The sequence below is a fragment of the Solanum dulcamara genome, chromosome 4 (assembly GCF_947179165.1).
Source record: "Solanum dulcamara chromosome 4, daSolDulc1.2, whole genome shotgun sequence".
NCBI lineage: Eukaryota > Viridiplantae > Streptophyta > Magnoliopsida > Solanales > Solanaceae > Solanum > Solanum dulcamara.
The window spans coordinates 75,062,960-75,090,039 of NC_077240.1; the positions used below are offsets into that span (position 1 = coordinate 75,062,960).

Here is a 27,080-nt window from a genome sequence, read left to right on the forward strand (position 1 = left end):
CACTGGGAAAGAAGAGCTGATCAATGAAGATATTCTGAAGTGCATCCCTAACAGCATCACAGACCAGCAAAATCAAATACTTAATGCTATGCCTACTAAAGGGGAACTGAAAGAAGCTGTGTTTTCATTAAGTGAAGTGTCTGTTGCTGGTCCTGATGGATTCAATGGCAAGTTCTTCCACACTTGCTAGGAAATCATCAGTGAGGACTTGCTAAACTTGATGATACAATTCTTCTGTGGTCATTATATTCCCAAGTCCATCACTCATGCATGTTTAGTACTACTCCTAAAAGTAAACCATCCCAATAAGTTATCAGACTTCAGGCCTATATCCCTAAGTAATTTCACTAATAAAGTCATTTCAAAAGTATTATGTCTCAGACTAGCTCCTATTTTACCTCAACTAATCTCTGAAAACCAGTTAGGTTTTGTTAAGGGAAGAAGCATAGCTGAAAACATTATGTTGGCACAGGAAATCATTCATAGCATTAAAAAACCAAATCTTGGTGATAATGTTGTGATCAAATTAGATATGGCCAAAGCCTATAACAGGGTGTCTTTGTCATTTATATGTCTAGTCATGAGAAGAATGGGATTTGGAGAAGTATTTATTGATATGGTTTGGAGGCTAATGGCAAATAATTGGTACTCAGTTATTGTGAATGGAGGTAGGCATGGTTTCTTCCACTCTACAAGAGGTCTCAAACAGGGTGATCCACTATCTCCAGCCCTATTTATTTTAGGTGCTGAGGTCCTTTCAAGATTGCTCAATAATCTTCATCAACATTATGTGTATAAAGGCTTCCACATGCAGAAGAAGGGACCATTGATTAATCATTTGAGCTTTGCTGATGACATAATCATATTCACTTCAACATGTAGATATTCTATCAAGTTGATCATGAAGACATTGCAGATATATGAGCAGACTTCAGGATAACTTATTAACACAGAAAAGAGTCAATGTATGATTCCTCTGAATACTCATCCTCAAATCACTGAAATGGTCAATTCTATCACTGGTATCAAATCAACCCATGGCCCTATTACTTATTTGGGATGCCATTTATATATTGGAGGTCAAAGGATCATTTACTATACTAGTATGGTGTCCAAAGTTACCTCCAGGATCAAAGGATGGCAAACTAGAATACTGAGCTATGGGGGAAGAGCTGCTCTTGTCAAATCAGTGCTGCAATCCCTCCCAATTCATCTGTTATCTGCTATCACTCCTACAATTACTACCCTCAAACAAATTCAAGCTCTTATAGCAAATTTCTTTTGGGGCTGGGACAAAGAAAAGAGAAAATACCACTGGGCATCTTGGGAGACCCTTAGCTATCCTGTTGATGAAGGGGGTATTGGTATGAAAAATATATATGATGTGTGCCTAGCATTACAATAAAAATAGTGGTGGATCTTCAGATCCAAAAAGACATTATGGGGAGAATTTTTGAAGGCCAAGTACTGCCAAAGGGCACATCTAGTGATCAAGAAATGGAACACAGGTCAGTCTCTCATGTGGAAGCACATGATGGCAAACAAGACTGATATTGAGCCTCATATACACTGGCATATTAACTCAGGCACATGTAGTTTCTGGTGGGATGATTGGTTGGGAATTGGACAACTAGCTAAACACAACAACTATTTACCTAGACTCAACAATAGTACTGTCTCTGAATACTTCATAAATGGGGTTTGGAATGAAGCCAAAGTGAGACAACATGCCCCTCCACAAATTATAAATCAAATTCTAAGCACCCCTGTCAAATACAATCCTAACATGAAGGACCAGGCCTATTGGAAACCCAACTCTCAGGGAGAGTTCACATGTGCATCTGCATGGAACTTGGTGAGGAAGAAGAAGAACAGAACTCTCACTAGCAGTAACATCTGGCATAACAATATACCCTTCAAAGTCTCCTTTCTACTATGGAGAGCTTTCAGATTCAAATTGCCTACAAATGACAGAATTATAGCATTTGGATATGAACCTGCTATATGCTCTTGCTGCTATAGGAAAGGTATAGATGACATAGACCATATTTTTGTCTCTGGACATTTTGCACAACATATTTGGAAGAATTTCTCAGGGTTCTAGGGCCTACAACACAGCAACACCCCTCTAAAGAATCTTTTAATGAGGTGGTGGTTGATCAAGACTAACAATGACATGCATAAGTTGCTTATACAAGCTACCCCTATCTTTGTGTGTTGGAACCTTTGGAAAAATAAATGTGCTTCCAAGTATGGAGGCAAGAAATCTAGCTCTTCTAGAGTTATATGCTCCATTGTCAAAGACTTATAAATGCTGGCCATTAATTCTTTCCCTAATAAGAAGATGCCTTGTAAATGGAAAGAATTTGTGGACATGGTGGAACACAGCAAACATGATGCAAGTGTGATCCAAGTCAAATGGAACAAACCCCCTCCTAACTTTGTGAAGCTTAATACTGATGGAAGTGCCATCAACAACCCTGGAAAGATAGGAGCAGGTGGTATACTCAGAGATCATAAAGGAGAGCTGATATATGCATATACAACTCCACTAGGAGAGGGATCTAATAACCAGGCAGAGATTCAAGCTGCAGTAATGGGAATTAAATGGTGTGTCCAACATGGATATAGCAGGGTAATGTTGGAGACTGATTCAGAACTATTAGTGGGATGGTTGAAGCACAGACTTAGACCACCATGGAGCATGATCCAGCACATTACAGAGCTCCAAAATCTTGTTAGATTACTGGATCAATTCCAATGCAACCATGTATACAGGGAAGCCAACTTTCCAGCTGACACTTTGTCCAAATATAGCCATGAAATTGATACCATTCACCAGTTCTACACTTACCAACATCTTCCACATGCAACCAGAGGGTATGTCAAATTAGACAAGTTGGAGATGGCTGCATTCAGAAGAAGAAAGCTCAAGCAAATTAAGGAACCATCATGAATTCTCCTTATGTATGCTGCAATCTGTTTCCTTGATGCAGGTACAATAAAGGACTACCACATCTGTCTCAATTTTGGAACTGCTTTGGAGTTTCAGCAGTCACACCAACAAATACTGAAAGGGATTGGAGTATATGCTTCTTGCATTGTCTCTCTTGGTGCAAAGCTACAGCTCTTTGCACACTGCAGAACTGCAATATACATCTACAACAACATCCATCAAGCAACAAGCTACAATAACTATAACTGCAATAACCACATTGAAATGTACACAACAACATACAACAACTACCAGATTCAGCAACAAGCCTTAACAGGAACCATTTGTGCAGATTTGCAACACTTCAGCATTAGTGTTGTAGGTACACTACACATATGCAGCATCCAAGAACAACATTAGCAACATCGAACACCTCACAACTACTTACAGAACTGCAGTTCCCAGTGACTGAAAATGATTATTACAACTTGCATAAACTTGATATGGTGTGTCTATAAGTAAGATACAATGCTTAAATCTCCAACAACCAAAAAGGGACTTCATACTTTTACATCCTGGACAAACTCGATATGACAAGACTAAGAAAGACACAAATGTAATGAATGATCTCGATCCATGAAAATTGGAAGATTCGTATACTTGCTCTTCTTCAATTTAGCTATGAAATGTAGCTTATTTGGATAGGACTAGTGTAGGTTTCTTTCTTGTATTCACATGGAAGGGGAGAGTCTCACTCATTTACATTTTTCGTAGTTGCATTGTATCGAGAGGAATCCTCTCGTAGGTTTAATGCTTTTCTAGTTAGTTAGGAAGCACTGTATAGTATCAGGGGATGAGTTAGCCGACCTTAGTAGGTTGTCCGACTTATGAACCAATTAAAATTGGAGGTAAGGTTTATGCCTCCCTCCTTGTATTGTTATGCTTTATGAATAATAAGGCTTGGGGGTGTGCGGCTCAACCCCTGGTTGTGCACGAGAGGTGGGAGCCTCGTGTAGGATCTGTTCCCTCCCCAAAAAAAAAAATATCACAAGCTATGAATGAGAAATCTCTTTAGAAATTTTGGTGTAAATTTTATTATTATAAAAAAAATATTGTTATGGTACACTTTTTTTAGACTCATTTTGGACTAGCCCTCCACACTTGCAAAATGCTCTCATACTTATTTATGAGGTTTAGTACTATAAGGCTTATACCTCCCAAATACTTGATTTTGCGTTCTTAACCTGCTAGTTGGTAATTGCTTTATATAAACTGTCGCGAGTAGTTGTTTTCTTTGTAGAGCTATTGATAGGGTCTTGTCGGGTGATGAATTATTTTTAAATTTAGATATACTTATTTATTTTTTTGACTGTGTATGGCTGCCATGAGCCATTAACAAGTGGTTCAGCAGGGGCGGCTTATGCCTAAGTTTTGACATTAGGTGTCAGTTGCATCCCTCGAGTTTGGACATGACAAATATGGTATCAAAGCAACATCATATCCTAGAGAGTTTACAAGTCCTGTTTAATAGAGTCATATTTATAAATGTATTGTGCACCATATTCTATGAGCAAGAAGCTATAAGTTATAAAGGTTGAGTTCTTCGAATTAAAAATATTAATATCTTTGTACAGAAAAGAAATGCCAGTGACTCATTAGACAACAACTGGCTAGAGGTGAGATGCACCTCTAAGTTAAGGTACCAGCAAAGTACTAGCTACTGGGGTAGTTCAGCAAGAGGAAATAGAAGAGACATCTTTACATCCCTCCCCAACAACACATTCATATCAAGAGGCCCCATGACCTCAAACTTCTCCTATTCCTACAAATTAGGAATTTAGGAGTGCAATTTATATGTTTTCTCAGTTAATAGCCATACAGCGCCAGCTAGTAGGGGCAGATGCAGCTGGACCTGTTGAATGTCTGGAAAGCTCAAGGGTTAGAGAGTTCCTTTCTTTGAGTCCTCCCTAGTATACAGGGGCAGATCACAAGGAGGACCCTAAAAAATTTATTAATCAGTTGGTAGGATTGTTAGGTTATTAATGCTTCAACTACAAAGTCCGTTGAGTTAGAAGCATTCGGGCTCAGAGATATAACGGTGCTATGGTACGGGGTTTAGGAGAGATACAAAAGGACCAATGCACCTCTAACCACTTGAGATCGCTTCATTGAAGCCTTTTTAGATAACTATGTACCTCGAGAGATCTGGGATACCTAAGTTGATCAATTTTTAAACCTTTACTAAGGCAGTATGAGTAGTTTTGAAGGTCAGAATGCGTTATAGTAAGGTAAAATAGAGGAAAATGGCTTCGGAGGATTATTTTTCGAACTCGATGAATTTAAATTATTTATATGAGTTAGGATCCATTACTAAGTATTTAAAGTGTATTATATGTTGTTTAGGGTCATAAGGGATCTCTAACACCAAGCCAAGTCAATAGAATTTCTATCGGCTAAGTTTTTGTATGAGTCCATATAAGGGTCAACTTCTAATGACCATATCTCTTAATATGTAAAGGTGTCTCATGAACTATAAAATTAAAGATATTTGAATCTTTTTTTCAACGCCACCAAGGTTTCTTTATTTGGAGTTCGGAGTAGAAAGTTATGGCCGTTTTACCAAAGCATGTAAGGATTGGACAATTCGGCGAACTCACCAGCCAATTTGGCGACTCGCCGAATAGTTTCGCGAACCCCAACCTAGCTCGCCTAATGGTGCCTGAAATCCTTCAGAAATAGTTAGATTAGGTGAGCTAAAGCATCATTTGGTGACTCGCCGAATAGGTCATCCAGGAGACCTCCAACTCGCCGATTTGGCCGACGGAACTCATTAAAATGTCATTTTTCTCAATCTTACAACTTAACAACATTCTTATACTCTCATGTCATCTCTTACAAAAAACATCCTCTCAAACTCAAGGGATTCAAGGCTCCTTATTGAAGTCCAAACATCAAAATTTTTTAAGTTTTACTCTAAGATATGTGGGTCTCATTCATGGGTTCTTCCACCCATGGAGCCCAAGTATTTTCCTAAACCTAGCAACTCAATTTCAAGTGATGAATTTTATGGATTTTCATACTATGATTCCAAATGTATAGATTCTTGAATATTTGAAGTTTATTTACCTATATTGACTTATATTGATTATTATTTACATAAAATAGATTATTTATCAAGGTTATTATATGAAGGCATGAAAGTAGTTTTAAAGTATATTGGTGGGTTATTTAAGATGTTTAAATAATGCATTCCTTTACTCTCATGCATGATATTATTGATTTAAATAACTTGATAGTTGACTGATTTGAACCCACCTAGTTTCACTATGTATCAATGAAGTTTAACTTGAAAGCTTTTGACTCCAAATAAATGTTTATGAAAGCAATGTCTATGATCAAAATAGAGTTTTATGAAATGAAAGAATAATGAAATGATATGAATGATGGATTCTTTATGTATTAAGGAAAATTCTTGCATATTTGAATAACCAAAGGTTTTAGGGAACTATTCTATGATTATATTTTTACAAATAGTGGACGGGTAGTAGATATGGTCCCTCCCACATGATGTTGGCTTTATGTTTTATGATTTGTCTATTTTGTTGAGAGAATACCTAGCACTGAGTGGACCTTGGGATAGGCACTCTCTCCCGTAGTTGAGGCAAGAGACTCGTAGTAAGATCCCATTGCCCCATAACTACATGCCACAGTAGATTAAAGGGTCACCCATAAAAGAGGATCGATTCCTTAAAGGTCACCCGTAATTGAGGCTCGATCATTCAAGTAGATTAGTGGATCCATTTAGGCATATATGAGTCTACCTTGGCAAGTAGTCTCCCTCTTTTCTCCGATGTATGGGTAACACTAAGACTCTATGTTATAGCTCACATGGTTTATGTCAGTTAACGGTTGCTCTCACAAAAAGGTTAAAAGTCTCTCTCAAAATGTTTAAGGCATTTCTTACTATAACGTTATCTCTCACAAAGTAAAGTATGTGCTCTCATATGGTTAAAGGTTTCTCCCAAAGGATTTATTGTATACCTCTTTACAATTTATGGTATTTTCAAAGTATATATTTTTCTATAATAACTCATGATTTCTATTATAATGTTTAAGCTCTTTTATAATTCATGATGGTTCCTATATTGCATTTGCCAAGTCTCATGGTTTCAACTAGTACTTCAAATGATTTCATGGTTTTAAATGGCCCATTGTAGTACGTTATTGTATCATGGCATTCTGTAATGCAAATGACTTCTTACATTGACTTATGATTATCACTAAAGTGTTTATGTTTACATGTGACTCCATTATGATTTCCAAATTGCATTGAGGTTGTTCATGAATTACTATCATGATTTAATGATTTACTTAGTAGGTTTTCTAACTTGATCAATTGCACATTATGATGGCATTGCATTGCTCACATACTTAGTTCATTCAAAGTACTAATGCATACTCTTTCTCCTACATGATATAACCATGTAGGGACCGGTGCTCTACCTTGTTCTACTCCACATGGCTAGTTGGAATTGCTTGAAGACTACTTTTGTTGAGTTTCCATGTTTCAGAAATATTACATCTTTCCCTTTTCAAATTATGCTATGTTGAGACATTGAGACATTTTATTACAGTACTTCATTGTTACTTTATTTGAGGGTGAGCTAGGAACATGTCTTAGCCCCTGCCAAGTCTAAGATTAGAGGCATTGTTGGACGTATATATGATGAATCTTCCACTTGTTATTAATTATCATTACCTATGAAAGGCTATCGAATGCTAAGAGGCTTCTTGAGGTATCTTCTGATTCCTTCTTCGTCATGTCACGTTTAGGACCTAGACTTGAATTGTGACAAACACAAAACAAGAATATTCATATCTCTCATATACAAAGGTTTGCTAAAAAATTCAAAGGAGTTCAGATATTGGCAGTTTGAGGCAGAGCAAGTTGAGAGGAGGCTGCAAAGGCAGTCCAGACAACCTGAATTTTAGGAAGATTTTAATAGGGTCTTAGATGCAAATATTCTAGTAGCCATCTAGGCCTCCACCATCCTAGGGTAGCAGATATGATTGCCAGAGCATTCAGGCCCAAAAGAGAGTTCGCGAATATTTGGCTCACAACAGTATAGGGGTCTGGAGCAATCTAGATTTTTTTAATCAAAAGCCATGAGGGCTAAATTTATTAAACACTCAAAGAGGCAAAATACAAAGTAAATGACAAACCCCAGGCTTGTCCCAAAGCCAAAATCCAAAATAGAGCTAGTCCCAAAAAATAAAAAATTCGACAAAGTAGGAAAATAATAAAACAAAATCAGACAGAATATCCAACATCCGACCACCACAACTAAGACTTCACTTTCCCAAAACTCCATTGAAAGCAAATCAAAGCTGAGGAGATCAACCTTGAGAGAAAGACGAAGCCAGGATATAACTTAATCCAATCTTGAATTCATAGTCCCCAGATAATGAACGAGCTTTGAGTACATTCAATGTAGGCGTTTTCAGGTCTCACAAACGTTATGAATCGATCCCAAATGAAGACTTCTTCTACTCCTCCTACCATGGATCTAGGATATCTCAATCAGATATGAGTTAAACTTCTTTAAACTTTCCAAAAAATAGGGGTTTTGGTTAATATTTTCCTCCCATGGCAGGTTGAGATCATCAAGGAGCTGAAACCACTACCTATAGAAGGTGTGATACTCTGTCAATTAACTAAAAAAAGAAGTAATAATACACAATTCGCCTTATGACCTAGTCATTGATTGTCGCTTGACTTGCAGCTATTCCCTTTTTGATCTGATTGACCACTATTTCAGCTTCTTCATGTACTTCCACCACTTATTAACTACTCTCTGAATCAAGAAATGTATGTTCCTTCTTCTGTATATGCACAGTGATGATATATGTAGCCTTGAACCCTTGATTATTTTTATCTTCTAATGAACCTTGAAATCCTACTGAACTCCTTTTCATGATCTGCTATTCAATTAGTTGATTCCCTTATGATTATAACTATCATTGTGACACTTTCTAATCCTTAGATTTGGTTTTTGCCCTTTATCCATGCTTAAAATTATTTTGGCTTCTATTGCTAAAGCTTGCATATTTAAGTAAGTAATTCTATCAATACCCGCAAAAAAAATCATTAGCTATACAATTTGCCAATTTGTTTTCTTTTTTGTACACATGCTCCACTACTACTGGTACATCCTTCATTAGATTCCAAATCTTATTTACCTCCGTTGTCACATTCCATGGCATTTCCCATATACCATCTAAGATTTTTTTGATTGAAAGTGAATCTATCTCCAAGGTTAGAGGGAGATAATATTGATATCTACAATATTCTAATCCAAGCCTTAATGCTAATATTTCTACCACCGAATTTGTGTCGAGACCCAACCTTTTACACTCTGCAAATATCAGATTTCCAGCATCATTTCTTATGTAGAAGGCCCCTGCACTTTGTCCAGGATTTCCCTTGCAAGCATAATCTGAATTACACTTGAAAGTTCCTTCTCTAGGAAGATCCCAATACACCATTCTACAGCCTAACCTAGGACTATAATTAGACAAGCAATGAACTAGTACTGACCAAGTAGTAGGAATGTTTCTCAGCCAAGAATAAATACACTTAGCCATTAGGATAATGTTTCTATTAATGTCCATCTTCATACTACCCACAAACATTCTCCCCTCATATGAAATTGCATTATTTCCTTTACATATTTTCCAAAGAATGAATATTGACATTAATTTAAATAGAGGTTTCACTTTAGGAACCACCTCAATATTTTTCCCATATTCTGAAAGAGTCCTTTAACAGAATAGAAGAACCCAACACCCCTATTGCTGCTAGAAAATCATTCATTCACCTTAAAAATAAGACATCTCATAAATAGATGTTCAATAGTCTTCTGAGCTCCTTGACTACAACAACAATAAGTTACTAAGTCAGTAATCCTGTTCCAGATAAGCACCTCCCCTACATGAAGTCTTTTCCTCTATACTCTCCATACACTAAAAGATACTTTGAAAGAAACTCCTTTCATCCATAATCTGAAAAGTTCATTTTGAGGATCCCTCTTCTACCTAATACTATTTCAAGTAGATTTCATAAAAATTTGCTATTACTATATAACATCCACCAAGGTTTGTCCCATTTATCAGACTCTTCTTGAACACAGCCCATCTCACAAACATGTGCACATACCTCCTTATCAAAGGTACTTAACAGTAATTCCTCATTCCATCTTCCATTTCTGATAAGTTGGTTGACCTCCTCCAAATGATCATTTATCGTTACATTATTAGGCATGATATAATGTAAAGAACCTAGCTCTGACCAGTTGTCATACCACACACTTGAGTTCCCATACTTTGGCTCCCACCAAATCTTCGAATCAAACATTTATTTAGGTTCCAACATATATTTCCAAGTCTGTGAGCCACCCTTCCACTCCACTATTGGAGGCCTTTCCTTTTAGCAATATTTGTTCTATATGAAGCTGGTTCAAAGAGATTTTTGAGTCTTAAAAAACCACCAAATCTTTGCAAACATAGATTTATCTATATCAAATAAGAATCTGAAATCTAAACCCCCTTCCTCTTTAGGAGTACACATATCAGACCAAGCAACTCAGTGTTTATTCCTACCAATCTCCTTATAATTTCAAAAGAATCTTCCAAAGATTCTATGAAGATCATAAATGACACAACCCAAAAGTTTAAAGGATGGGAACAAGTTCAAAAAAAGAGCTCAGTTCGCCGAATGATTTCGCGAACTATCAAACAGATTCGACTAGCTTAAGGATGACCACCCAAAGTTATAGAAAGTTTTTGTTTTGACCAATGCCTAGTCAGCGAAGGAGGGGAAATTCGGCGGGTCGCCAATCTAATTGGCAAACTCGATGGAGACCACTGAATAGACCAAAACCACTGACCTCAAGGATTGTATGAGTCGGCGATGGAGGGTGTCATTCGGTGGACTCAGACGACTTCACCAAATTGACTCATCAGTTATTTTATCTGAATTATTTAAGTTTTTTCCTACTCAATTAAATCCCAATCCACATCATTTTGGACTATATTTGGGAGACCTATAACTATCCAAACCCTTTGAATTCCCTTAATTGACTCCCCAATCCCCAATTGTAATATTTCTCTCTCTAAAACACTTTTTCAAGGGTTTCATCTTCAAGACAACTTAGGATTCAAAGATTCTAAGGCTTTAAGTTCTTTAAGTCTCTATAATCTTTGAATTTAGGTCTCAATCGACCAAGGTATATGGGAATTCACCAATGGACTTCATTCATCCATTGGATCTCAAAAGATCTCAAATTTTTCAATTCAATTTCACCCAATTTGGGAGAGTTTTATGTAAATCCTTCATGCATCCTTTTCATTATGATTAAATTAACATTATTCTTTATTATCATGCATGAATTTACTACAATACCTGATTTCTAATTGATTTCGGATGGACCCATGCACTATGTAAATTTTAATTATGTACCTATAAAATTATGATCATGAATTGATGACATATTTTATGAAAAAGCTATGATAATGAAGAATTTTGATTTCAATGATGTCTCAATGATATATATATGGTTGTGAAAGGTAATTCTCCCACACTATATTAAGGAGGTGAAAGGTTTACTCATCCAACCAAGGATTTGTAAGAATTGATGGGATGTCTCATTCTTATATGAATTAACCATGTTTGTGATCTACTCTTATAACTATTTTCATGATAATGTTAATGATTATTTTTAAATATATTTCATTGGGATAATGATTAAGCAACGAAAGGACTTTTAGGTGGGGTTCGGTTCGGTAGGCAAAGTAGCTACCCAAGGAAATCATATTAGCAACCTATAGTCCCTAACTACATTGCCATTATAGGTTTCCTTAGGACCTAGCTAGTGGGTCCACATTTAGCTCATGATGTTAAGATGTTCTCACGGAGTCTACCCTGGCAAGTAGTCTCTCTCTTCTCAATGTGGGAGTTACATCGGATTCCATGTTATAGCTCGCATGATCTTAAGTATCGATTGAGGTCCTATCCGACACAAAAGGTATATGCTATGATATGATTTCTTATGTTGGTTTTATAATGCATTGACCACATGATTATGATATTTTGAATGTTTTTTTTTCAATTTTTACTCATGCTTTAAAGAGATAAGTCATGCATCTTATGTTCATATTATTTATTTTCTATTATCATTGTTCATGCATGCTTCTCAAACACTTAGTGCATTTCATGTACAAATGCATATATTTGCCTAAATTGTATTATAATATAGAGTTCGACAATCATGTTCATCCTCTTACGCCTGGCTAGAGTTGCTTTGCTATCATCTCTTGATCGGTGAGTCCTCATATCTCGAGGGCATAACCGAAATGAGTTTATATTCTTTTATCATAACGTTTCTTTCTTCTATGGGTAAGCTGGGAACATGTGCTTCCATCTAGACTATAGTATAGGCATGTTTAGACGATCATGATTTGTAGTTTTGACTATTCGGACATGTTGTTTGGAGTTCTTCTTTCTATCTAATTTTTTATTTGAGACTTATCTTCCGCTTATGCTTGATTTTGATGTTTTAAGTTACCTTATGCATGTGATGTATGCTAACAGGCTTGGTTGGGGTCCCTCAGAATTTCGATCGTCGCATCACACCTAGGGTCTAGCTTGGATCGTGACACACTTAAAAGGATTCATAGCAGAAAGCAAGTAAATGGAAATGCTATTAGCACACTGTTAATGAGCACTAACTTACCACCAAAGGATAACATCTTCCCTTTCCAAATTTGAAGTTTATTATGAATATTCTTCATCAATCTTACAAATTGAACCTTCTTTTTATCTCCATTACTAATAGGGCACCCCGGATAAATTAAAGGAAAATTTCCTTTTGCAAATCCAATATGTCCTTTTAACTCTTCCACAATAGTATTAATAGTCTTTCTATAAATCAGGAATTCACTTTATGCTTGTTCACTAACTGCCCTGATTGCTCTTCATACTTATTTAACACATCCATCACTAGTCCAACAGATTTCTTGTCAGAAGAAACAAATATAATTATATCATCTGCATATGCTAAGTGGTTGATTTTTTCACTCTATTGAGGCATACCAAAGCTCTTAAATTAAGGATTATCAAACAAGGAGTTTAATGTACTAGATAAAACTTCAATTGTAAGAATAAATAAAGTTGGAGATAAATGATCTCCTTGATTAACTCCTCTGGTTAAATGGAAAAAACATTTGGCTTGACCATTGATAAGTATAGAGTAATAGTTACTTTCCACCAATCTCTACATTTTATCTGTAATTCTAGAATCAAATCTCATTTTTTCTAACACCCTGATCAAAAAATTTCAGCTTACTCTGCCATAAACCTTAACCCTATCAAGTTTGATAACTACATTTGCAGAGTTTTCTTTTGATCTGATGTCAGAGATGATCTCTTGAGCTAACATAATATTTTCTGTTATACTTTCACCTTTAACAAAACCATATTGATTTTTACAGATAAATCAAGACAACACCCCTTATATTCCATCATGCAAAACTCTTGATATCACCTTATTAAAAAATTTACTAAGACTAATAGGCCTCATCTCAAAAAAAGATTGCACCCCATCTATTTTTCGTATGAGAACCAAATTAGTGTAAGTAATTGATTTAGAAAGGATGCATCCTTCAAAGAAAGAAATCACCACATTAAGCACATCCTTCCTCACTATCTCCCATGATTTTTGGTAGAAATGACTTGGAAAACTATATGGACCACTAGCACTATATCCATTTAGCTCAAAAATTACTTTTTTTACCTTCTTTATAGTTGGGATTCTATTGATAGAAACATTTACCTCTTCAGGAACCAAAGAAGGAATATGTTCTAGTAAGAAAAGATATATCTCTCCCAAAGTATCAGTAAATTGATCCTGGAAGAAATTCATAGCCTCTTCTGCAACCTGTTCAGATCCTTCCACCCACTTACCATCTGGTTTCTGAATTTTGTTAACAGATAGCCTCTTTTTTCTACCATTAACAATGTTGGGGAAGAATCTAGTGTTCTTTTCTCCCTCTTAAACTAATAAACCCCAATCTTTTATCTCCAAAACTCTTCCTTGTAATGACTAAATTATTTCAATTCAGCTTGAGCTATCTGAAGAATCATCTTATTATTAGCAATAGGATTATCTTCAAATAAAGATTTTTTCAATCTGACTATCTTCTCTCTGATAGAGAGTTGTTTGAAGATATCACCAAATCTTTCTCTATTCCAACAAGACAAAGCAGTCTTAGTCTTTTTCATCTTTTGTTTTAAGTTGACAAAGATATCATTCTTTGAAGACACTCAACTATTCTTTACCACCTCTAAGAACTCTTCTTTCTTAGTGCAGAATTTTAGGAACCTAAAAGATTTTCTAATCATTATTGCATGATCACCACAAGAAAGAAGTAAGGGGGTATGATCAGATCAAGATCTTGCTAAATACTCTACCTCTGTCATCCCAAAACTACCTAGAAAGTTATAATTGGCCATCAATTTATCCAATCTCTTGAAAATACATTCATTATGAATTCAACCATTCCACCAAGTAAAAAGACTACCCTTTGAAATTGATAGCTAAAAACTCACAAGAATTAACACAGAAATAAAATCTTCAAACTCCTGAGGGTAACTTGGAAGACCACCAATCTTCTCATCTTCATTCAAAATAATATTAAAGTCACCATCAACCAACGATGGTAACCTGATAGTACCACTATTGGACCAATCTAGATCAATTGTGCAATATTGTGATATTTATGGTAGATCACATTTTAGGAGATGTTGCCAAATATATTTTGCATGTTATTCTTGTGTCCAAGAGGTCCATATATAAAGTTTTTTTTTCGTCTAGGGACCAACAAGGTTTAGGACGGGAGGGGGGGCAAATTAGTTTTAGGTTCATCTACTTCAATACGTCCTGCAAAGAGGGGACACCATCTTCGTTAGGCCAAGGTCAAAGCCGAGGTAGAGCATCTAGTTCTGGTGCCAGAATTGTACTTATGCATTAACGAACCGATAGAACTCAGAGTCTTCTCTAGATGTCATGCTAGGTATACTAATATTTTGTTCTCACTCTATTTATGTTTTGATAGATTTAGGCTTCACATTATCATATGTTACCCTATTTGGTGATAGGAAGTTATCAATAGTACTAGAGTCATTGCAATGACCATTATGTCTATCTACCCATATTATTGCAAAGAGGGTTTATTGAGGTTTTAAAGCAGGGATTGTTGGTCGTCATACCTCTACAGACTTGATAGAACTAGAAAAGCTGGACTTGACATTATTATGGATATAGATTAGCTGACATCTTATTATGCCAATGTTGATTGTCAAGCAAAGATTGTTATATTTTAGTTTCCAAAAGAGGTAGTTTTAGAGTGGAAGGGTAATGTAATAACGCCAAGGGGTACATTTATTTTATATATTTGGGTGAGAAATTTGATTGTTAAAGGATCTATTTATCATATTGTTAGGATTTAGAATGTTGACCTAGAGATTAATTTTGCTAAGATATATTACCAAATATCCAGCCAATTTTAATTCCCTTGTATAGAATGATACCGGCAGAATTAAAGGAGCAACTAAAAGATTTGATAGATAAGGGATTTATCAGGTAGACTATGTCACCGTGGGATGCACTAGTATTGTTTGTACGAAAGAAAGATGGTTTATTGCAGGTGTGTACAGACTACCGACAACTCAGTAAGATTATTACAAGAACAAATACATGTTGCTAAGGATTGTTAACTTGTTTGATAAACTACAAGGTGCCCGATGTTTCTCAAAAATTGATTCACATTCAGGGTGCCATTAGATGCGGATTCAGGAGAGAGATATTCCAAAGACACATTAATGACCAAAAAAGGTCATTTTGAGTTTCTTATAGTGTCTTTTGGATTGACGAATGCCCTAACAACATTTATATAATTAATGAATAGCATATTTAGGTCATTCTTAGACTTGTTTGTGATTGTGTTTATTGATGATATTTTAGTATATTCACGATTAGAGGTAGAGCATAGATCCCGTCTTTGAATGATGCTTTAAGTACTACGAGGTCAGGAATCACATGTTAAGCTCTCGAAGTATGAATATTTATTGTATTTTATGGCCTTCTTAGGCTATATTGTATCAGATGCTGGTATACAAATTGGCTTACAAAATATTGAGGCCGTGAAGAGATGGCCTAGACCCACGATCCTAATTGAAGTTCATATTTTTTCTAGGTTAGCAGGGTATTACAGGAGATTTGTAAAGGGATTCTCTTCACTTTTAGCATATTTGACTAACCTAACTCAAAAAGAGATTAAGTTTCAGTGGACCATATCTTGTGAACAGAGTTTTCAGGAGCTAAAAGAAAGATTGACTTTATCCTCAGTTTTGACCTTGCCAGAGAAATCAAATAGATTCAACTAATTCCCTCTCATTAAATTTATCTTATCCGACTCAAGTTATTAGATGATGGTTCTTAGAAAAAGTATTTATATACAACACAAATTCTATACTTAATAAACAAGGAAAATAGGTCTGTCAGCATCGTACAACTCTTAGTGAGTCAGTACGACTTGTAGTCAGCAAAAGCTCCACTCGTAGTTGTCACGACTCAACTCCGTAGGCCATGACTGGGGTCCGACCTGGACCCCCGTATACATAAATCTCAACTATAAGAACTATACACAAGAATTCAGAGGGTGATAGCAAATTCGTCTGCATATAGCCTCTTTTATTTACACCATGTCATGCAAGGGCCGACAAGGTTGCCTTAACATAATAACATTTATAATATACCATATAGGCACAACTGAATCAAACTCGTAAATAACCCACCTACATATGTCTACAGACCTCTAAGAATATTAACAGTGACATATGACGGGACAGGGCCCCCGTCATACCCTTGAATAAACAACGATATACATTATACGATCAGCACCAAAAGCTAGGCTCCGGAATAAGGGAGCACTTCCGACATAGCTGAGTGGGAGTCTTAAACTGGCGGATCTCCAAAGTAAGTACTTGTACTTGTGGGCATGAAATGCAACCCCCCCCCCTCAAAAAAAATAAAGGGAGGTCAGTACGATATATGTACTGAGTATGTAAAACATAACACATCCTAGTTGAGACCATAACTGAAACAAGGATGCAGGGGACAAGTGTAACAATTAACAAATTAATATACCTGCACCTTAGGACACGTAGTCATATACATCATCATACGTTTTGCCCGGCTCGCTAAGGAACCCGATATCATAACTATTTCATCATATTACCATATCACCATATCATCATCCCCTCTCATCATGTATATTATTTCATCAGGTCATCGTATTTGGCATCATATCATCGTATACGGCATAATCTTATCATATATGTCATTATAGTACATCCGGTCCACTATGGGACTCGGGGTCATAAGTGTATCCCTATATTTTCATATGCATGCCTACGTAAGTATCCGTCCCTTTAGTGAGGAACTCGGTAAAAGAGTAGTGTACATAACATACTGCACCCGACCCTTTTATGGGACTTGGTACCATTATCACATAGTAAAATATATCGAGGAATATTCGGCCTGATCTATAATTTAAAATAATATCGAGAAACGTATGCCTTGATCCATATTTTTATCATGTCATCATATATATATATTCGACCCAGAACTCGGTGAATAACTTCATCACATACGGCATCATCGTATACTTCAACTTTATCGTATACAATATTTCATCATCGTATACTTCATACATACATATACATAGCCGGCTCGAGATTCGATGAAGAAGTAATAAAGCTATGCACGATAACATTCCTGGCCCATCATAGGACTCGGTGAAAGAAGGGTTAATGTATGCATGAGTAGAGTAGTGAGAAACCATATGCAACTAAGTCATCTCCTAAGACTCAATGAAACAGTCAAGTGAACCATCACTTGAAGACCAGGGAAGTAATTCTCCAAGATACCCTTTAGATGTTATTAGGTATTTCATCAATTAGGGCCTCAGAAACCACAAGCGTGTACCAAGATAATGCCACACAGTTTATGCAATCAAAGATACAATTTATGCAATCAGACACATAGCTTATGCAATCAGAGATACAGTTTATGCAATCAGAGACATTTATCCTCTCAGAGCCTTTCAGAATAAGAGCTTATATCTCCACTTACTATTCAACATATAGATGGCTCGGGAGTAGTAATCTAACTATTTAAGACCCTTAGTATTCAGAGGTGACTACGAGTCACGAATTACGTCCGGAACCTCTAAATAGAATTATCTCTAAACTCATATCAGACATCATTTCCCTTACCTTAAGCCCCTTTCAAATAGAGAAATAGGCAAGCCTTATATGTACTACTTATCATCCTATAGAAGACTTGAAAGGCAAAGACTCCACTTATTGTAGGAGTTCTAACATCCAGAAGTGAACAAGGGTCTTGACTCCTACTCAATGCTTTATGAATGGAATGACTCCCAAATTTCGTATATATATAACTTAAGGCTAAGACATGCCAAAAGAAAAGAAAGGGTAAGCTTCACATACCTTTTATGGATTAACTGTAATCCAGCTCGCCTCGTTACCTCCTTGACCTAATAACATGAGAGTAATACTGAGGTTAATGACCTTTCGCTTTCTGATTTCCAACTCTACAACCAAGTACCCATAGGAATCATTTCCTTATCCAATACCCTCGACTAGTTTGTTACTAGTTCCAAAGTTACCGAAAATTGGGCAGCATCTCCTCTATAACTTCAACATCCCTGAGATTTCACTCGGCCAAAATATCAACAACCATACCAACAACAACAACCAGCAGCATATATATAAATAAATCACTTCAACATTACCTAATACAACTCCAAACAACTAGCTCAAAACTACGATACCAAAATAGAATTTTTAACCTTTATTTCATAAAATCTTTAACCATACTAAAAGGGGGGTTGTGTGGCTGAAACCAGCAGCACTCACACCCTTTTTAGAACCCTTTACATCCCTACAACACACAACCCCACCAGCTACAACCGCAGCCCACAATCACAACACCCTACGCGACTTTGATTTAGCTATGACGACTTCAATTTAGTTTATTTCTAACGTCAAGCATCCTTATACAATTTTTCCACTTCCAACCTTATTTAAGACATGTAATATACCTCATAACATCATCATAAACTCCAATTTTAAAGGTAAAACCTTACCTTGACCGAAACTCGCCAAATTTGTCAAAACTTACCTCGGAAGTTCCTTTAGCGCGACTAAAACTTTGTGGCTGCTTGCTAACGTTTTGGTGCTGCTCCAAACCATAAATTTACATTACTAACATCCTCATAACATCGTGTTATATCCTAAATAATTAATTCACGGAATAAAATCGGAGACTTACCTTTCTTTCTCCTTGGCCGAACCTACTCTCTCTTTAGTTCTAGATTTTTCTTCTCTTCTTCTTTCTCTCGAAATCTCTTGAACTAGGAAGATAAATGACTTTATTGTAGAAAAGAATGAGTCATCACATATATATATATATAGGATACTTTAAGGAGTGACACGTGTCAACCCCTAAGTGGTGACACATGTCAAGCCCTAAGTGGTGACACGTGTCAAGCCCTCATTGGGCCAACATATCCCTTCCTCCTACCATAGGCTGCCACATGGTAGGTGGGGGGGTCCACCCCCTTGCTCCAACTTTTTCCATGTGGCACTCTCCCATGCTTCCACGTGTCACTCTCTTTTCCTCCTCGTGGGTTCGTAATCTCGTCTTACTTTACGAACCTATGTAATCCTTATTACGTAAGCTTGGTATGTACTCAAGTAGCTTAAGTATGTAAGATTTCCAAGTTGGTAGCTTACGTAAGTAAGTTGAGTCCTACGACTCATTATTTGGTCTCCAACTTCTTCCGGATTCTTACAACGCTATTTCCAATCTTTCCTATGATGAGGTGTCACATTCTCCCTTCCTTAGAGTTGTTTGATAGAGACTATCCGGCTCCCATGGTAACTTCTAAGAAGCTTGAGAAGCTTTAAGAAACTTAAGAATCCTTCCAAAAACTTAAGAACCTTTCACAAAACTTAAGAAGCTTAAGAACCTTCCAGGGTACAAAAGTACGGGGTGTAACAGTGGTCTTCAAAATCCACTCAACAGTCCCAGTCTCTACGCATCATGCTATGATCCACTCTTAGTGACTACGACTCGTAGTGTGAGTCATTGTTGTTGGCTCCAAACTTCACACTTTGTGAAGACTTCATATGGCTTGTACTTTAAGAGTACGACTCATACTCTGACTTGTTATGTCTAAGTTCAAAAAATATCAGTCTCTTAATCTAGCCATAACTAAGACTACGAGTCATACTATGTTGTCATGAGTCACGGTATCAAGCTTTAATTTGCATTGTCTCTAAAAAAAATTATGACCCTCAATACGACCTGTATGTGGAGAATATGAGTCGTATCTAAGGTTGATCAAGGGATGCTTGGTTCTTTTTTGATAAATTTTATTTCTTTCCTTCCAAAACCTATTTTTCTGTACGAACACACAAAAACACAACAACAACAACAACCCAGTGAAATCCCACATCGTGGGGTCTGGGGAGGGTAGAGTGTACGTAGACCTGACTCCTATCAATGTAGGATGGCTGTTTCCGAAAGACCCTCGGCTCAATAAAAGCATAGAAAAAGGTCAGACAAGAATATTAGAGTAAATAAGTAGATAAGTAGATGACGAAAATGGTCCAAACAATAGTATAATCAAAGCACAAAAAACAGTAGATATTATTATTGGATAATAACATAAATACCATAAATAACATACATCAGAGTACAAGAAATTATAGTACATTAATACGCCTACGAATAAGGGAGAATAAAACCACTATGTACTAGCCTTCTATCCTAATTTGTGTCCTCCACACCCTCCTATCTAGGGTCATGTCCTCGGTAAGTCGTAAATGCGACATGTCCTGTCTGATTACCTCTCCTCAATATTTCTTCGGCCTACCCCTACCTCTTCTGAAACCATCCATGGCCAGCCTCTCACATCTCCGCACTGGTGCATCTAGGACTCTCCTCTTCATATGTCCAAACCATCTCAGTCGCGTTTCCCACATCTTGTCCTCCACCGAGGTCACTCCTACCTTTTCTCGAATAGCCTCATTTCTAATCTTGTCACTCCTGGTATGCCCACACATCCATCTCAACATTCTCATCTCGGCAACCTTCATCTTTTGCACGTGGGAGACCTTAACTAGCCAACACTCCGCCCCATATAACATAGTTGGTCTAACGACCACTTTGTAGAACTTGCCCTTAAGTTGTGGTGGCACCTTCTTGTCACATAACACACCGGAGGCGAGCCTCCATTTCATCCATCCTGCCCCAATACGGTGTGTGACATCCTCGTCGATCTCTCCGCTGTCTTGCATGATAGAACCAAGGTACTTAAAACTACTTCTCTTTTGGATGGCTTGGTCCCCGAGCCTAACTTCCGCGCCAACCTCTTGAGGTGTCTCACTGAACTTGCACTCTAGGTACTCTGTCTTGGTCCTACTCAGCTTAAACCCCTTAGACTCCAAGGTGTGTCTCCAATCTTCCAGCTTAGCGTTAACTCTGCTACGAGTCTCATCGAGGAGGACTATGTTGTCCGCAAAAAGCATACACCATGGCACCTCATCTTGAATTTGTCGCGTCAATCCATCCATCACCAAGGCAAATAGGAACGGGCTAAGAGCTGATCCTTGATGCAACCCCATCATAACTGGGAAGTGTTCTGAGTCCCCTCCTACTGTCCTTACCCTGGTTTTGGCACCCTCGTACATGTCCTTGATCACCCTTATGTACGCTACAGGTACACCTTTAGCCTCCAAACATCTCCATAGTATCTCTCGTGGGACTTTATCGTAAGCCTTTTCCAAGTCGATGAACACCATATGCAAGTCTCTCTTCCTTTCCCTATATTGCTCCATTAGTCTCCTCATAAGGTGGATGGCTTCTGTAGTTGAGCGTCCCGGCATAAATCTGAACTGGTTCTCTGAAATAGACACACCTCTCCTCACCCTCATCTCTACCACTCTTTCCCACACTTTCATAGTATGGCTTAGAAGCTTAATACCTCTATAGTTGTCACAGCTCTGGCTATCCCCTTTATTTTTGTAAAGCGGGATCATGATGCTCGATCTCCATTCTACGGGCATCGTTGTCGTCGTAAAGATGACATTAAATAACCTAGTCAGTCATTCCAAACCTACCGAGCCTGCACTCTTCCAAAATTCTCCAGGGATCTCGTCAGGTCCGGTCGCTCTTCCCCAACGCATCCTACGAACAGCATCCTTAACCTCATCGACCGTAATACTCCTACAACCCCCAAAATCGTGACTCCTTCCTGTATGTTCCAAATCTCCCAACACAATTTCTCTGTCCCCTTTGTCATTCAAAAGTTTATGGAAGTATGACTTCCATCTTTGTTTGATAAGGGTCTCCTCTACCAATACTTTTCCGTCTTCGTCTTTAATGCACTTCACTTGATCCACATCGCGTGCCCTTCTCTCCCGGGCCCTGGCTAGCCTGAATAATTTTCTGTCCCCACCTTTCTCTTCCAGTTCAGCATAAAGACGTTCAAAAGCTGCCATTTTTGCCGCTGCAACCGCCGACTTCGCCTCCTTCCTCGCTAACACACAAAAACACATCATATTAAAAAAACATACAAAGTTTTTATGTTTTAAGTGTCGTAAGTGTACCGACACATCACTACACCATAAGCATAAGGAAATAAAAGTTCATCGCTCTATGTTAGAGGTGGATGAAAAGACTCACGGTAAAAGATATAACTTCTAATGTGTTGATTCATTTTATGAGTGTTGTTTTGATTGTTATTTTTTCATGGGGTTGCCTAGCAAAAAAAGTCTCTCCTCGACTGAGGATGTTTTTTTCCCGTGCCAATCATTATAAATACGTGTATATTTGTGAATTTCTTTATTTTCTTCATAATTTTGAATTATTCTTGAATTCTTTCTATAATTTTTCTTTTTGCTACATAGACACACCAAGTCCAACATCAATTGATTCAAAACTTTAAAAATAGTTAGTATTCCCCCTTGTCCACTAAAGAGTATTTGTAATTAATTCTATTAATAATTGAAATTCAAATAAAATTTTATTTTATTTAACACATTCATTTTCCTTCAATTCTATTTGAACTCTTATAATTATTTCCTTATTTAATATGTTTTACTATATACTAGTCAATTCAACACTTCTTTAGATTTCAAACAAAATATTAGGTATCTGTTGAAAATATCTACTGGAGCGGGTCTTTCCATAAGGAATGTTAATTAGTCCATTAGCCCATTAGCGTGACCGCCTCCTAAATCCTATTTTTACTGTATAAATACAGCATTATAGGTATTTGGAAGTACAATGGTTTTTTCATAATAATATGACTACAATGGTTAGTGAGGATATCTAGGCCGTGGATAGAGAGAGTACATTTGCTTTGAGAATATTTTCGACGATCGGTGACATAAGTTGTACTTGTTTCAGATCTGCTTCCGCCATGAAAAAAACATGACATGTGTGTCTCCGAACTAGTATTTATTTCGATTCAAATACTATAATAACAAATTTCACAACTTTTTTTATTACATTGATACCCATCATTTGACCAGATCAAAATAAGGGGATTATATTTCAACTTATGATTTCATCATTATTAATGTTGCTTTATATTTACTAATATTTATTTCAATGCTAATAAATCAATAAGATAGGTAAAGTTCGATCATTTGGTAAAATTGAAAATGATTGCCAAAGTCAAAACGATCTGTCCAAATTGCTAAATTAGTATGATTTCCTTTTAAGCCAAAATCGAGTCCAACCATACCACACGCTCCTATAAGTGAAACCTAGAGTGTTAGTGGGTCGAGCCGATCAGACCTGACCGAACCAATTTCCTCCCATACTAGATCAGAGCTAACCGAATCGATTTCCTCCCAAACTAAATCGGATCTGACCGAATCGATTTCCTCCTAGACCAAATCGACCCATGTAGTAGGGGCATGGTTAAATTGGGTTCATAACAAAATCAGGCTCGTACAAGCTTAGCTAGACTATCGATTGCTCAAAATCGATTCAACCCAATGGTGTTACGCCACTCCTTAACCGGTTACTCAAATTGATTTGCTTTATACTATATTAGTTTGGTTTGATTGGATATTAAACAAGTTAACTTAATTAAAGCAAAAATCGATTTCAATCATACCACACACTCCCATAAGTGAACTAAGGGTGTTGAATGGGTTGGGTCAATCTAGATCCAGATCGGATTGTACCAACGTAGAAGGGGCAGAGTTAGGTTGGTTCATCATAAAAGCAAAATCGCACGATTTTAGCTAGACTATTGATGATTCAAAACTGATCCAACTCGATAGTACTACGTCATTCCTAAATAGATTATCAAATATAGTAAAACACAACCACATACACCTAACTTTACCTAGATAAACCCAACCCAATTGAAATCGAACCCCCGCCCCCACTCACACCCCCAAACCAGATAACCAACCCCAACCCCACACCGTCTCAATTGAATATTATCGGCCGGCCCTTCAACACCCATAGGTGAAACCAAACAATGCTATAGTAGATTAATAAAAAGGAGAAAAAGTTGTAGAGAAATAAATCTTGGGTCACATGAGATGCATGTGGGGATTGGGGGTTATTTTTGGAGAGAAGGCCATAAGTGCGTGGGATTGAGAAAGATAGAGCAAAAAAACTGGTCCTTTCATCAGGTGGGGGTAGTTGTACTGCACTGGCCCTTTTCTTTCGAAGAAAAAAGATTCCCACTCTCTTTGGTCTCTTCCCCCTTTTCTCTTCTCTTCTTCTTCTCCTCTATCAAATTACTACTATTACTGTAGCATTCATCTTCTTCTTATTGTTCTCTACTCATTTATTATTATCACAAAAATCCCCAAATCAAATTCTCCTTTAAGTAAATATATCCATATATATAGATATATAATTATTTGTTTTGGGAATTTTTGTTATTATTGATCTAATGACGACTGGTCCAAATATGGCTGCTATTACAGCTTCTCTCCAAAATTGTTCGCTGAGTAACCATCATCGGGGCGGCACCAGCAACAATGCGGTTATCGCCCCGTCAGATGGAGATGGATTTTCCGATTCGTCAGAAAATTCCAACTCCAACATCACCATCAACAACCCCTCAGATGATGCTACCTTGGAACTCAATTCTGAGATTTCTCTTCCATACCATTGGGAACAATGCCTTGATTTGAAGGTACAAAACTAATTTTTTTTTTTTTTTTTTTTTCATATTACAATTATTTGTCTCTTTCTTGACATTTATTGCTATCCTAACCTTAAAGGCCCAGATCTTGGATTTCATTTCATAATAATTATTACTTGCATTACTACACTTTTAACTTATTGTTATTCATGTTTGGTCAGTTTGTCATTTTGGGTCTCTTTCATTTATTATTTTTCCCTCTATCCATAGACAAACAAAAGGAATGAAAATTAATTACAAACAAAACTCCTCATTCTGAAATTGGTGACTTTTGTTTTCCCATTTCCTTCACATGTATTTTTTAAAAAAAGGAAAAAAAACTTTTCTTGGTTCTCAATTTCTCATTATCTTTTGTAGTACAACTAGTTATATTTAGTTTAAAAACATGCATTTAATTTTCTCTAGATTGGTGTTGTTCACTCCATTTTTTTTATAATTGTAATGTCCTGATTAGCTTGCTCTATTTTTCATGATATCAAATAACTTTGTCTATCAAAATTTGGACCAGTAAAAAGAAATGCCTAGTTTACTTTCTTTCTTAGGGTCATCTGAACTCCCTCTGCCGGAAAATTACTGTCTATATAAGGTCAATATTGAATCAATCTCCAATGTGTTTATATTTTTGTATTTTGAATTTCCTTACTGAAAATTTTGACTCCTCTACTGTTTATGCAGACAGGGGAAATTTATTATATTAACTGGAGGACTGGGATGAGAATGAATGAAGATCCAAGAACAAATGTTGGTGGAGAAGAAGAAGTGTATGGTGATAACAATTTGTACTACTCAGAAGAAGAAGATGATGGTGATAACAACTCTTATGATAGTGAAGGATCTTCAGAAGAAGAAGAGTCATCATTATCATATCAATCTTCAAGAGTTCAAATAGTACCACAAATACCACAAATTAATATTATGACTACTGAGAGTGCAAGGAGAGCAGCACCAGCATCAGCAGCAACAGCACCAACACTAGTGTTGGGTGGTTGCAAGATTTGTATGATGTATTTCATGGTGGCTAAAGAAGTTGATGATTGCCCAAGATGTGGTGGACAACTTCTTCACTTTGATAGTTGAAGGAAGGGAAAAAAAAAAAAAAAAAAAAAAAACAATTAAGAACATGAGATACTATTTGTTTTGAATTTTATTTTATTTTAGATTTTTCTTGATAGAAGTTTGTTTCGTTGTTAGTAGTTGTTAATTGTTTTTTCATCTTTAAGGAAAGACAAACCAACCATTATTTTATAAACAATATTTATCGTGTGATTTTCTTCTTCTTCTTCTCTTTTTCTATGTGCTACTCCTTGTTTTTGTTTTATGGTTTTTGTGATTGTCAAGATGCTGCGGTTTGATTTCTCAAACGGTTATTCTTATTATCTCAGAAATTTGCCTGACATTTTGAGAAATCAATTGAAAGATGAAAATGGTAAGTATCCTTTATTTTCAATTCCGAGGTTGTGGGTTCGATTACTAAGAGAAGGATAGAAGTTTTTAGCGAGGGGTAATTATTTTTAAAAATAAAATCATTAATTTTTAGAAGTATTTATCTTGTGATTTTCTTCTTCATTTTTTCTATGTGCTACTCCTTGCTTCTCTTGTGCTTTATGATATTTTTGATAAGTGGTGGAGTTAGAATTTGTAGTACGGAATTTAAATGATAAAAAAGTAAACGCACAATGAAATAGAAGGGAGTTTCAAACAATGTAATTTTTCGCTGAGAATAAAATTTGGGGTAGAGGGGGGAGGGGTTTCGTACGCC

The 27,080-nt window shown here is 36.7% G+C and overlaps 1 protein-coding gene across 1 annotated transcript; it reads left to right on the forward strand.

The window, feature by feature from the left end:
- Positions 1–24,722: 24,722 nt before the first annotated feature.
- LOC129885092 (protein CURLY FLAG LEAF 1-like) lies at positions 24,723–26,590 on the forward strand. The gene is made up of 2 exons (XM_055959304.1): positions 24,723–25,312; positions 25,997–26,590. The coding sequence occupies exons 1-2, from the start codon at positions 25,067–25,069 to the stop codon at positions 26,396–26,398; spliced, it is 648 nt and encodes a 215-aa protein (XP_055815279.1). The 5' UTR covers positions 24,723–25,066; the 3' UTR covers positions 26,399–26,590.
- The last annotated feature ends 490 nt before the right edge of the window (positions 26,591–27,080 follow it).